Source organism: Genypterus blacodes, unplaced genomic scaffold, assembly GCF_046128005.1.
Source record: "Genypterus blacodes isolate CSIRO-AG114 ecotype Tasmania unplaced genomic scaffold, CSIRO-AGI_Gbla_v1 ptg000070l_1, whole genome shotgun sequence".
In the NCBI taxonomy this organism is placed as follows: domain Eukaryota; kingdom Metazoa; phylum Chordata; class Actinopteri; order Ophidiiformes; family Ophidiidae; genus Genypterus; species Genypterus blacodes.
In genome coordinates, this window is record NW_027466880.1 from 5048718 (window position 1) to 5063281 (window position 14564).

At 38.7% G+C, this 14564-nt stretch overlaps 2 protein-coding genes across 2 annotated transcripts; one reads left to right on the forward strand and one right to left on the reverse strand.

Moving 5' to 3' along the window:
- Positions 1 to 1667: 1667 nt before the first annotated feature.
- asip1 (agouti signaling protein 1) lies at positions 1668 to 2292 on the reverse strand. The gene is made up of 2 exons (XM_076156864.1): positions 2134 to 2292; positions 1668 to 1832 (listed from the first exon to the last, which is right to left on the reverse strand). Exons 1-2 carry the CDS (start codon positions 2290 to 2292, stop codon positions 1668 to 1670), a joined length of 324 nt encoding a protein of 107 aa, XP_076012979.1.
- A 4596-nt stretch (positions 2293 to 6888) lies between these two features.
- cyc1 (cytochrome c-1) lies at positions 6889 to 12961 on the forward strand. Its single transcript, XM_076156847.1, has 7 exons — positions 6889 to 7014; positions 9154 to 9344; positions 9550 to 9676; positions 10876 to 11033; positions 11120 to 11280; positions 11662 to 11762; positions 12344 to 12961. Exons 1-7 carry the CDS (start codon positions 6934 to 6936, stop codon positions 12446 to 12448), a joined length of 924 nt encoding a protein of 307 aa, XP_076012962.1. The 5' UTR covers positions 6889 to 6933; the 3' UTR covers positions 12449 to 12961.
- The last annotated feature ends 1603 nt before the right edge of the window (positions 12962 to 14564 follow it).

The window sequence follows — 14564 nt, forward strand, 5'->3', positions numbered from 1 at the left end:
ATACTTATTCAACCAAAAGTTTAATGTGATGAAGAAACAGGAGCATCTGAATTACCAGTTCTAAGAGATTCCCACCATAGGAATTATTGAAGGAACTTAAACTGATAAACCCTCTGTGACGGACCAATCATAAACATGCTAACAATAGAAATGTGACCAATGATGATTTGTAAAACACTGGCGTAAACTTATAGTAGCTCCATCAACGCATTCTGTTATATTATTATTATTATTATTATTATTGTTGTTGTTGTTGTTGTTGTTGTCATTATTATTATTATGTTACATACATTGATTCAATATTTCTATATTTGAGTTACCTGGGTGTCCTAGTGGTGCATCTGCTGAAAAAAACCTTCTTTTTGGTTTGAGGGTTGAATTGAGTTCACTGTGTGTTAGCAATCTTGTAAAAAAAAAAAAAGACTTCTTCTCTCATTCCAACTTTCTTTGGATGTTAAACAGATGCCTTCCTTTCTGTTCCCACCCCTAGCTTGATTTGACTCTTGAGAAGGTCACACTCATTTAGAATGAGTCATCAATCTCAACTCTGTTTTGTTTAAGTGACCTTTTAGAAATTGAATCAACACATTTATTTCCTTCTTTTTCCTGATGAGATAGGACCCAGTTTATACTAATACTATATAAGTTGAGCCAATTGCCTGCTTTGTGATGTTTTATTGTGAATACTGAACTTGACCTTGAATTATTCCCTTAGCTCATTCAGTAATGTATTACTTGTGTGTAAATGAATATTTACTTTTGAGAGATAAACTAAGGATATTGAGCAAGTGACAGGCTTCTGCAGGTAATCCATTGTGTGGTGCTCTTTGTACGAATTGTTTCGGGAAATGCACTGTTTTGCAAATATTAAGGATGAATCGAAAAATTAACCAAAGAGAAACTGAAAATAGCGCTCTCCACTTGGCACACAGTTTCATCTTAATTGTATTGATTGAGAAGATAAAACACAAAAAAACAATCTGAATGAAAGGAAAACACTGTCATATTAAACATTAAAGTATTGAAGATTTATTTAAACATGCTATCATAATATCATCATACAATATATATATATATATAGAGAGAGAGAGAGATGAAAAGAGAAATGAAGTGTAATGTCAAATAATGTAAACTGTATAATGCTCTTGTTTCCCACACATTTTCCTCCAGATTAACTTGGATTGAAAGCTTCTTCTTTTGATACGAAAAACAAAAGTCAAATTCTGATCTGTGTCACTTCCAGACAAAATGTAATGGGAACGTTACCATGGAGACAGACCTCATTTAGTTTGACACCTTATATACAGTATGTATATGTCCTATATCATATGTCCTATTTTATATCTAACCTCTGTTTCTTTATATTCATGCATGTGGTGTCAATTTGGAACATTTTAAAATAATGCAATACTTCCAGCTGTTTGGCAACCATATCACGCATGCTGAAGAATAAAGTATACATCTATCTTTCTATCTATCTTAAAATGAATTTGTTGTAAAGGACTTCTATTGTTGTATTACAGTAGTGGTCTCATAGCCAGGTTACTTCCATAAAGTGCTCTTATGTAACAAACATCACACAATATCGTAACAAGTAAGACAAGAAGTGTTTGGTGTCATGCAGTGTTCACTTCTGATGGTCTGGATTAGTGGACATATGTTGCATTTCAGCATTGAGGGTTTCCCATTCGGCAGTAACACACAGTTTTGAAGAGGCGGCACTGACAAAAGGCACAATAATCACAACACACATTTGCTGGAAATTTACAGTCTCCCCAAAGAGGGATACAGTTAGCAGGAGGAGGAGGACGCTTTTTCACACTGAACTTGTTCTGTGGGAAAGAAACATATCAAGATGAATACAAAGATAGATAGATAGATAGATAGATAGATAGATAGATAGATAGATAGATAGATAGATAGATAGATAGATAGATAGATAGATAGATAGATAGATAGATAGATAGGACCCACCTTTATTGTTTTCTTTTTTCTTTTGTCCATTGTTGTGTTGGGTAACACTGAAAGAGAATATCAGAAACAGAAACACCTGTAACAACATAGTAGCTAAATGATGTAAACTGTATCAAGGGTATAAAATAAAGTGAAACACCTGAACCGTAACTTACCTACAACAAAAGGTGTTGAGTTTCCATGAAGACTTTGAGAGAGGCCAGCAGTTTCAGCCAACCTATTGGTGGAGAGTGTGTCATCATGGATCATGTGGGCGGAGCTAAGCAGGTAATCTGTTTTGCCAAGAACCAAGCAGCCAAGTAGCAGGATGGCGTGCATCTTTCTCTGGAATAATAAAGATGACAACAGTAAATACGCACTTATTTTTATCAAGTCAGAAAGCATTTGGGGAATCTATCAGCCATACAGTCACTGGCTAAGTTTAGTGACTGTAACTGCAATTCTTTCAATTTCAGATGATTGCGAGAGCTTATCAGCGGCTCGCAATATTCCATTACTTTTTGTATGTCATTGAATGAATATCTTATATTCAATGACGTCACAAGTGTACAAAATCCAGTTTTGATTTGTTTTGACAATGGCAAATGTACTGCAACGACCAACAGTGAGAATGGACTGATAGAATTAAGTTCTACTTCGTACTAATACGGCACTCCATGTGTAGGGGTCACATTTACATGGAATACTTTAACCCTGTGAGTGAGATGGTGAGCTGTTGACAAGGCCTGGTATTAATCGCCCTGTTTTAGCTAGCAGCTAATTATGGCTATATTAATACTAATGGTCCGGTTTGTCTCAACACAGTTAGTATTATAATGTTCATTGCAGTGGAAGTTATTGCAAATGTTCTGTGTACTTTTTAAAAAGTCAAATGACCCTATGACTAGCGATGCATCATTTTAAATATGATATGTCTATATCAGCATTGGACTTTCTTAAATTATATTTTTCAAATTGATATTAACCTCAGATTATAGTAGTTTATATTCACGTTTATGGTCTCTGCTCCCACCTAGTGGCCAGGAATGGTAATGAGAATAAAGGATGGAAGAAAGTATGCTGCTAAAATGTGACCTAATTTGTTTTTGAAGAAGTGGTGTTTATTTTATTTTAAGAATGATGCATCATTTGTGATATGTACATTTCTGTAAAAGTACTTCAAACTACTTAAATAAAAAGGTAGCAGTACCTACCTACATAAACATCTTGTATGTTGTGTTTGAACTCTGAAACAGAATATTGTCTATTGATTGAAGCTTTTTTCACTAACGTGAAAGTGTATGACAAGAGTTTGAACAGTGTCGTGAGTCCTTTGATTACAATAGTGAACGAGTTGTGGAGCAGAAGCTCGAGCTAAGCTACAATGTAGCCATGGGTATTACCCTTACCAATACCAGTGTTTCCTGCAAGAAAAAGCGTAATTAAGAACGTTTCGGTTACGTTTTGTTACGTAAGAAAGGGACATCTGCCCACTTAATGAACATTTTACCAGAGCTGCACACTGGCTGTGGGAAGTGGAGCTGGATTTTTGTCGCATTTCGGAAACATACGAAATGTATTTTGAAAGTTAAAATTTTAGAAAATATGACTCCACTGAATGTCTTTGTTACCAAATATTTAAGCTTTTCTTTCCAAGTTTGCTTCACAGTGAGAACATGCAAGCAATGATTCATCTGTTCATCTGTCCAACTGGCCCCATGCCTATATGCCATAGATCTTTTCAGGTTTCTTTGACCCCTTCATACATATTATGCAAGTCTAGTTTCTGGTTGTGGCATATATAGAAACTATAGCTTTATCAGTTCACAGTATGAGGATTCTATCCCCCATCCCCACTCTTGTCTGTTTTCTCTTTGAAAGCACTTAATTTCAACCAAAAATAATGAAGACATTTGTCTTTGAAGGTTTAGAGGAAGAATAACACCAGGCAGCCTGGTTCTCATTTTGAAATTACTTCCTGCAATTTTCAATAGGAACAAACACACTTGGCCTGCTGTGTTTCCGTGGTTGTGGCATGACTCTCTTATTTTTAACAGACAGACTTGTATTCTTTCCTTATGTTATATCTGTTAAGAAAAAAAATCACTAATACAAGGTATCTAGAAGCTGGCCTGCATTAAATCTTCCCATGCGTTGTATTTCCCTCAAAATGCAAAGTTGTTGGATGAATTCTGGACAAACAGTTTAAAACAAGTTATACAATGCACAAAAATAGCTTACAAGATAAGTCAAATTGAGAAACAAAACTGAGTAAACTTAACTTGGAAAACAACATTCTTAGCATAAAGAACCTATCTACCTACCTATCGAATCTAACTATATCTAATGCAGCTATATTCACACATATAATGAACATTTTTAACATAGATGAAAAATATCAGCATTTAGAATTATCTTAATTTCATATATTCTATGATGAATCTAAATTATGCTTCACTTTTTCTTTCTTCATTCCCATGGGACATCTATGTATCACACACTTTGAGAACCACTGCAGGACAGGCTTGAATTCTTCCATACAAATGCCATGTGCCAAATACCAAGGACTAACCAACAAACAAACAAACAATCCTTCCATCTGCACAAGTTAGTTGGGTTACTTCTTCTTTACTTTTATTTAGTTAGTCAATCAAGATGGCCATCATTGACTGAACCCCATTTGCTCTGAACTTCACACACAATTTACAACAAAATAGTTTCCTCTTAGTAGTTAGTCACTGAGCGTAAGCATGCTATAAAGGAATAGCCCCATAAAAAAAATATAAGAGTGCGTGGCCATACAATGCTGTGTTCACTTTGATTTACAGAGTTAATCTTGGAAAATAATTTAAAGCTCCCTAGGAATAGTTTTAGTAGGAATTACAAGCACTTAAAATGAAGATATGATAACGGTAAAAACCGTAATTGTTACTAAAATTCATGATACATCCTCTGAGTGTTTGACTTCAAATGCACTGTGTAGTTGTACTGTCATTACGCCTGTACTTCGTTGAGGTGCTGTCCTGGAATTGTTTGAGCAAGTACAAATGAGAATCACACATTTTCATAAACCTTACCTGCAGTTGTTAATGCCAATTCCCTGATAGTCTTCACACACTCCGTTTCCTGTTTTCTCTCGTTTGTTTGTGTGCCACTCCCTTCTCTCCTTATGTCTAACTTTAGTTAAGAAATTACAACTTTGTCATGCCCTCTCTCGTCGGTTTACCCCTCAAATGTTTGTTTTGTATCTTCTCTTTGCCTTTATTTTACAATTTCCTAAATCCTCTCTTTGTTTCCCGCACACACTCTCTGTGTGAATGTTTCTCTCTCTCTCACTCAGCCTCCTCATGTCCCCCTCTCCCCTTCCATTTCTTCTTTTATCTCCAGATAAGTAGCAGTACCTTGCCCTGCTGTAAATAATAAAGACATACTGAGAGGTTTTAACCAAAGGCGGAGCTGGCAATGGAGTCTTTCTGGGGGTTGGGAAAGGTCAGATTAAGTGAAGGATGGACAGCTAGATGTGAACCAGACCCTCCAAAGATATGTTGTTGTGTCCCATTATTCGGGTTTGCCAATATCAGAGGCCAATGTTGGCCTTTTATTAAAGAGGAGTGTTCTCATCTGTGATATTGAGCACATTTCAGGATATTTTGTAATTATTTGCTGTTCTTTCTCTGCTTCTTCTTTGTCTCAGATGTTTCTCCACTTTCCCCCAATCTCTGCTGTCACTGACAGTTTGCAATGTCTTACATTTCACAGAAAGTATTATCAAAATTTGGGTTTGATTGCATGAGCAGGTGGCAACCACAACAGATTGTCCATCCATCCATTGTCTGTAACCACTTATCCTTCGTGGGTCATGGATTACCCTGAAATACCTCTCACTCAAACATAATAAAAAGCAAACCAAGATTTAAATTAGTTGGAGCACCTCAAGGTGGATGCTGGTGCCCAAGGTGACCAACACAGAAGGCAGAAAAAAGGAGAAATGTTTCTTGTCTTTTTGTCCGATGGTCACTGTACTGAAATTCATAGTGTATATAGAGTAATTACGAGGACTACTTATAACTGTAAAACATTTGTAAATAGTAGCTGTGTGTACTTTGATATTTTGAGGTCATTTGAGGACATTAGCATTACATGTGCTTGTTTAAAACATTTTATTACTTCTCATTTTAACAGTGGAAAAGAGACTGTGCAAGTGGTTTTATGGGTAAAAGGACAACTCAATGACAAATCAAATCAAAGTTTTATTGAGTTTAAGTTAAAAGAGAAAGTTGTAAACATGTGTCAAATGTTATGAAGGTCCTCAGTCTGCCACCAGAGGGAGACGTTTCCTCAGTCCAGTAAAATGACCTTCTCATCCAACCAGTTCATTACACACACTGATCGAATAAATTGGCTTCTTACACATTGACAGTCGTTTTTGCTTGGTTTCACAATATATTACCCAATTGTGTAAAATGTTGTATACATTTCGTTATGTAGACAGGTTGTGTAGCCTTATTTGCACCAAGCTTTCCTCAGTTAGCCGCGTAAGCTTCATCCGGCCCAGTATGAGTCACTACGCCCTTCAACATAAAAATGTGAAAAGATGGCGGCAGCATGGAGCTTGATACTTAAAAGCTTGATACTTAAAACATATATTTGATTATTCTGTCTAAAAAAATAAATGTATATATCCCTTTCCTTACTAAGAGCACGCAACATCCTCCGTTATTTTACGTTTGTATTTTTTTATTTTTTTTATTTTTTTACTACAATGACAATAGCAGCGACTCTCACGATATCACTGTGTGAATCCTTATTACCATCAGTTTACAGTATATTGATTCCTGCATAGAGAACAATTTCATGATAAGTTATGAAACTGTAACAATGCAGTTCAAGTTGCGCAACTGACTCTTTAATTTGAAGGCTGAGACCGGAAGTTATTAGTGCCTGCTATGCCTCTGCTCCTTTGCCAGAAGCTCAAAGAAGATGGCGGCTCTCCGAGTGGTGGTGCTTTCGGGGAGTGGGAGAGCGCTCCTGGGCTCCCCGAAAACGTTTAAGATCCCCAAGGTAGGAGAATTGATGACTGTTGGGACTATGGTTCAGGGTCATAGTCTTTTGAAGAGCCTTCTGATCAAAAGAGAACTATTAGTAAGATCTCTCCTGGCACTGTCTGTTGGCGGGGTAGGACAAGGTCACTCGTGCTGGTTCACGTTTGTAGGACGCTTACAACGGGACTGTCGTTATCGTATTCTATCGTTAATTATATTTTAACATATAGAAATATTTGTGGCTTTAACGTCAGATATAAAGATACAGACCCTGGCGTTTGTTACATTACTGTTGATGAACAGCTATCAGGTTAGCTAACTTGTGATGCGATGCCGGTACAAAGCAGCTTCGCTTATATTCCGCTTTGCCCTTCACGTTAGAGTAATTCAATTCCACAGATAGATCGATCACAGTGTAAGCACTTCATATATGTGCTGCCGGGGTCTTATTTCAGAAACACATTGTTAGAAAGGCACCCCACTTTGCTAGCCCAGCTATCTCGCTAACTAGAGTTTAGCATCTCAAGGACTGAAAGGACTTCCGGCTGATCAAAGCTACAGCGAGTCACCGTGTTGTGAGACTCAGCTAATCAATCCAATGATGTAATCACAGGAACAATGAGGCTCAGTTGATAAACTAACGAAGACATGTTTATTATCGATAGGTCTTTGGTGTAAATTAGCCTGTGAAACTTAAGAAAAACAACTGATTACAGATTTATATCTGCAGGTCTGCGGTGGTAGTACTGTACGGTCTCCACTAGTTGGCGACAGAGCTTCGAGCTGCTCAATACACAGACCAAACGGCTGAACTTCTGATTCTCAATTTTATTGTTGTTGTGAAATTAATGTTCATGTTCATTGTAAAATACCAACAGAAGAATATAGCATGACATTTTGAGGTATGAATTTTACTATACAAACCTTCAGAATCAGCTCAACTCTTGTACAAGGAAAATAATAGCCTGTAGGCAATTGAACATGATAGAAATGATCATTCTATTCATCAAATCATCCATAACTAGCCCAAAGCATATACAGGTTGCCTCAATATAGGCTCAATTAGCTCTTGCAAACTTTCTTAAGTATATATTTGGTTATTCTGTTGCCAGCTACGCTTATTGTGTGCTATTGTAATGGTTTTGTTTTGTCTCTTTTAGGGGTGTTAAAGAGTAATGCATTAGTGATTAACAGTTATAAAATTTTTAACTGATTTGGAATATATCTTCGGACTCTTTTTTGAAACATGGCTCAGTGTGACTCCCCTTAGCTCCCTGCTCTTATAAACAACAACGCTATCCTGGATTTCCTGCCCCTCTGCCTAATGGCACAGTAACAAAAACATGTCCCTCACTAACCCCAAAGGGCCACATAGGGAAAGAGGAAGTTTAAAAAGGAAAGCAAAATGATAATGTGCAGTAATGTAGTCGTACACATGAAGAAGGAAGAAAATCAGCCCGTATGCTCACCTCAGTAAAACTCATTCCTCACTGAGCAGACTGTTGATTCTGGGCTGCTCCTCAAATGCATTCAGTGCTTCAAGTCACCTCAGGTCACCTACACAGGCTGGCATTAGAATCTAAAAATATGATCCATTCACACATCGTAATGCTGTGTTGGTTCCAGCATGCGGTCATATGTGAATCACTGATATCCGGGTATATTCTTGGTTTTATACCAAGGAACAATGCTGGGATTTGACCTGGCTGTAACATTGTTGAGGGGTTTTTCTTCTCATTTTTCTTTTCGTTGTTTTTTGCACTAACAAATAATATTAGTCGGAGATGTGAGAGATGAGTGGAATCACAAATTATAATACAGTGGAAACAAACACTACATTAGGGGTGAAATACCTGGGGCAGGATGTTGTGGAAGGGTCGGCAAGAATGTGAGGAAGGTTATGAGAAAGAGCCCCAGCGTCGCATTTATGTTGATTTTGTTTACATACCTTAATCTTTCTATGAGTCACAGGGTCTCCTTTTCCCCTCTCAAGTGCTGTATATTGAGCATCCGTGTATTTTTGAACAGAATAGATGATTTACTGTGCATTGTCTGCACACATATAGGGACGTGGCTTTATAATGACTGTGAAGGCCTCAGGCCTCAGAAGTTATGTTGGTTTAGTTTTCTTAAGCTCCACCATCTGTCCCCTCTGTAGGCTAACGTGTCCTTCGCCAGTCTGCCACAGAGCAAGAAAGTTGCCCTTACTACACTAGGCGTGGTCGCAGCTGGAGGAGCGGGGCTTGCTCTAATGCTACACCAATCTGTAAAAGCCTCTGACCTGGAGCTTCATGCCCCTCAATACCCATGGAGCCATGCTGGATATCTGTCCTCTTTGGATCATGCAAGGTAATGGTCACTAAGTGAGATTCCCATATGTGTGTTTGTTGTGTATATAAGCTGCCACTTGGTTCCATCATACAGAAGCATAATGTATCTTACTATATTTTTAGCAATGAATCTACATTTTGTACAGTATAGGTGAGGTCTGTTATGTTTGCAGCAGCCTCACACATTTTATATGACAACCTCTCGTCTTTCCTTACTCCCTCAGTGTCCGACGTGGCTACCAGGTCTATAAGCAGGTGTGTTCTGCCTGTCACAGTATGGAGTACCTGGCTTTCAGAAACCTGGTGGGAGTTTCCCACACAGAGGCAGAGGTCAAGACAATCGCTGAGGAGGTGAGGTAGCATTTGTGGTTATGCTTGAGATGGAGGGGGAGAGTCGCCTTCATAAAATGTTAAGAATATATGTTGCCTTTAGATAGATAGATGGATAGAAATACTTAATTGATCCCAAACTGGGAAATTGTTCTGTCACAGCAGCATTACAGTAAAACACGCTGGAATAAATGAAAACACAACACACAGTATTAAATTAAAACACGGTCATAATAAATAAAATAGTGGTAAAAATGCAACATATTGATTTAAAGGGCAGAAAGAGTGGATGTGACCTAAACAAAGACTATGAGGCAGAGCATTCTCTATCAGACAGTGGTGAGGAGTTGTGAAGGGACATAGCAGCAGGCAGGAAGAATCTCCTGTATCGGTCCTTGTGACAGCGAGGCTGGATCAGTCTCTTAGAGAAGGAGCTCCGCTGTCTGTCCAGTAGGTGATGGAGGAGATGATCAGGGTTATCTATGATTGATAAGCGTTTGTTTAGTGACATCTTCTCCATCACAGCCCCAAAACTATCTGGTTTGCAACCAATTACAGAGCCAGCCTTCTTAATAATTGTATTAAGTCTGCTGGTGTCCCTGGCTCTGATGCTGCTCCCCCAGCAGACCACAGCGTTATAAAGTGCAGTTTTGCACATTTGCAACATCTTGCTGCACACATCTGCAAAGATCTCAGCTTCCTCAGGAAAGAGTCTGCTCATCCCCTTCCTGTATACAGCCTCAGTGTTGGTCTGCCAGTCCAGCCTTTATCATCATTTTCTGCCAGTAGGTGGCAGTCTCTTATCCTACATGCTTGGGATGGCATGTTTAACAGTCATAGGCCTTAAATGCCGGGCATTCAGTTGTGACTTCATTGCTAAAGCAAAATTTGACTTCCAACACAGTTAACTCAAATTGTCTGATATAAATTACTATTATTGTTAGATATGGTATAGATTTATGATATATAGATTTGGTTCTCATTAAAAGCACAGCGAGCTCAAACTTGCCTTACATACATACACACATGCTTAGTGTCACAGCTGTGTGATGGCACAGGGAAAACTTATCTCCATATAAAAAAATGAATGACTGATTATAATATCAACACACCTGTGATACACATTAAAACATTTCTATTTGAATATCACTACAAGTAGTATCACTATTTTTGTTCAGACTGTACATAAATTAAATTCTTTTCTTTTATATGGTGATTAGGTTGAAGTGGTTGACGGCCCTGATGAGAGTGGAGAAATGTTCACCAGGCCGGGGAAACTGTCTGACTATTTCCCCAAGCCCTACCCCAACCCTGAGGCAGCTCGGGCCGCCAACAATGGAGCCCTGCCACCAGACCTTAGTTACATTGTCAACGCCAGGTAACAGAAGTTAGGTTGGAAACATATGGTTTTACCTGATGTCATCATTTTCCTGATGGTGGTTTTGTTCCCCTTTGATCCTTCAGACATGGTGGAGAGGATTATGTGTTTAGCTTGCTCACAGGTTACTGTGAACCTCCAGCAGGAGTGTCAATGAGGGAAGGACTCTATTACAACCCCTACTTCGCTGGCCAAGCCATCGGCATGGCCCCACCCATCTACAATGAGGTGCTGGAGTATGAGGATGGTAAGGAAGCATTGGTGTTCAATGTGTTAAGATTAAATCCTTTCTGACCTGCCTTACAAATGAGCCATGTAAGATGGAAAAAGGGGAGTATATCACATGTTGCCTAATACTGTATTAACGTTGACTTTTCCATGTAACTGAACCAGATGAGATGTTAAAATAGCACATGTCAGTGTTTGTTTATTCCATTTCAAAGTGCTTGTTACTCAGCAAAACTAGGACAATAATTTTATGATGCCTTGGAAAAATCAAAACAGATCGTATGTTAATGATAAGACTTCAAAGGTAGATATTGCTTGTTTTCTGGTGCTGGAGTATCCAAGTGCTGCTGTCTAATGGCCACAACCGCCATGCTGATGTAGAGTCTCTGTATTTCCACAGGAACCCCTGCCACCATGAGCCAGGTTGCTAAGGATGTGTGTACCTTCTTGAGGTGGGCTGCTGAGCCGGAGCACGACCAGCGCAAACGCATGGGCCTGAAGGTAGAACACACAACACACATGGAGGCGAAAGAGAACTCTTTCCTAACTGCAGCATTTCTGGATGAACATTTCAAGAATATTTGTTCTTCAGTGTCAATGTAATTCCAAACTGTGCAACTCCACAAAACGCTTAAGCTCATCATTTCGGTTTTTCCTTTGTAATAGTCGCCTACTTTGTTTTCAGCAGTACCCACTCGTAACCAGCCATTTAATTTGTACTAATAAAAGTCATGTGCTTCAGGAGAGCAGGAGCTGAAAGAATATAAGCATTTGTATAAACCATAGAAAGGATCGGGAATGTTGAAGCACCTTCACACGCTCTGTAGTTTCCTCTCAATTTGCAGCAATAAACCTGCCTTCTCCTGATTCACTGTCCAGGGATTTGATAGAGGTTGGTTTCAGGTGGTTCTTGCCCAGAATCCCCATAGTAGTACGACTTGCGACTCCCATTAGTATTATCATATGTGTGTGCACATGATGAAAGAGCAGGCAACATAAGCATACTCTGTGACGCGTCTATTTTTGTACATCTCAAACACAAACACCTCATATTCTCTCTGTCTCTGTCCCAAACTCTGCAGCTGCTGATGGGCTCAGCCATCCTCATCCCCCTGTTGTACTACATGAAGAGGCACAGGTGGTCCGTGCTGAAGAGCAGGAAGATTGCTTACCGGCCCCCCAAATAAGAACCGGAAGAGATCCACTGAACTTGGGCAGAACCATACCAGACAGGGCTGCGCTCAACAACCTCACAATACTCACCCAGCAATGGACACAAAACACACACATGCCTTTCTAAGAATGGGTAGAGAAACAATACTGTTTATTCCTACAGAAAATGCCTTTTTTAGTTGTTGGCATGGAATAACCAGCTGTGTGACTGATGTTCTGTGTATATGGAGTATTAATGTTGTGAGAGTTGTGGTGTTCTTGAACGCACCTTCCTGAAAGTCTGTTTGATCTGCAATGGGTCACAGCTGGTACCAATACACATCCCGACATCAAACATGTACTCATGATTGACAGCTGGTTAATTGTCCGGTAATATGAATAACTACACGAATACCTACAAATGGTTGCTCTAAAGATATTTGTAACATTGTGGGTGTGTTCATCCATCCTCTCCACAAAGCCAGGGAATAGAATAAATGCAACCCCTGAACCTATGTTTTGCTGTACAAAATAAATTATAAAGTAACCCCTCTGTGTGACAGCTTCTTCAAACAGAACTGGATTCACACATTTTTCAAATAGATTGTTTTTATGGAAAATTGTGCTCATCAATTAAATGTTTGTATAGCCCAATATCACCGACAATGTAAGACCCACAACATCAGGAAAATAAGCTCTCAAGGAAGACGGGGTAAAAGTCCTGAGGAGAACTTAATGAATAAGGGGAAAAAAAGGAGGCAAAGGCAATTCCAAGAGATTTCCTGTTTATGAAAGTGGTCAGTACAGTCACAGGATGTAAAATGAGCTGAGATCTGAAGGATCGAGCAGGAAAGTAAATGGCAGTAAGGTCAGAAAGATGCACTGGAGACATGCTATGTGTTATCTTGTAAGTAAGAAGGGACACCTTAAAATCTGCCCTGGCACTGATATGAAGCTAATGACTGACAACAACCCAATGTTACATCTTTGTTGAATACTAAAGCGAAGAATTAAGGTTTCCTTTTCTACCTAGTGAACAAAACTAACTATACTCCTGAAATGGAGGCACTGGGGACTGGAACTGAGCACCACTGGAATGTGATAATGGGCCTTTATAACGTTGCCATAATACAAACGTCATCTCATCTCTGACAGACATTGTTGAGCATTTCAGATTATAATCATCACCTTAAGTTAATTGAGGAAAAAGTGAAGCTCTCTTTGTTGGAGATGTCCTGAAAAACAATCTAACACTGCCAGGGGGCTTGATCTGGAAGGAGGGTAGGTTCAAGTGCTTAGGTGTGTTTTGAGGGTCTCTCTCACGTCAAACTTCTGAAGTATTTATGTATTTGTGGTGGGCATTTTTATTCTTTTTACTAACGTAAAGAAAATATTTGAATATCGTGAAACAATCAGCAGCTCCAGCAAAGTGCAATAACTGGCAAACAAACACAGGCTCAGCAGCATTTCCTATAGGTTTGGTCTTGATAAGGATTCACAGCACTCTACCTTTTTAAGGGCACAATGGTTTGTAGTATATTAACTACTTAAGAAACTAAAGACCCATGTGGTTTTCTTTTTTAAATTGTCCCTGACAGTGGAAGGCATACGTTCAAACCCTACAGCCTCCTCCCGTGTGTCCATAGGTTTTGCTGTTAAATCGTCTGTGCTGTGCAACATTCAGAAAACAAAACTAATCAGTTCAACTATATTTGTGCAGCATACAGTACATAAAACATAAAAAGCCATAAAAGTCAAGATAAAATATTCATATCTCACCAAAAATAGTCCTTAATGACATAGTATGAGCTAAAATTTGCACCTTTTCTCATTTGGACTCAGAAGCAAAGACCTTCTGATATTGGTCACTTTGAGAAATGTTACACATTAGTAAAGATGATCCAAATTAGCTTGACCTCCAATTCTATTACCTTTTAAAAAAAACACATTTATGTAATACAGTGTAGTATTTATGATCTGTTTGTGTTTGTCTAGAGTACATTTTATCCTGTTTGTCTTTTACATGATGACATTGAGCTCATCAGACATGTTGAATTATAGAAAAAAAGAAATAGAAACTTTTATTGGGTCAAATCACACATGCAAACACGTCACCATGCAAACACGGCAATCTGAAATGTGTCTTGCGTG

Coding starts and splice junctions, on each gene's coding strand:
- asip1 (XM_076156864.1), bottom strand. CDS start 2,292: ATGCACGCCATCCTGCTACTTGGCTGCTTGGTTCTTGGCAAAACAGAT. Junction 1,833..2,133: donor GAAACTCAACACCTTTTGTT/GTAGGTAAGTTA, acceptor TCTTTCCCACAG/AACAAGTTCAGTGTGAAAAA.
- cyc1 (XM_076156847.1), top strand. CDS start 6,934: ATGGCGGCTCTCCGAGTGGTGGTGCTTTCGGGGAGTGGGAGAGCGCTC. Junction 9,345..9,549: donor TCCTCTTTGGATCATGCAAG/GTAATGGTCACT, acceptor TTACTCCCTCAG/TGTCCGACGTGGCTACCAGG. Junction 9,677..10,875: donor TCAAGACAATCGCTGAGGAG/GTGAGGTAGCAT, acceptor TATGGTGATTAG/GTTGAAGTGGTTGACGGCCC.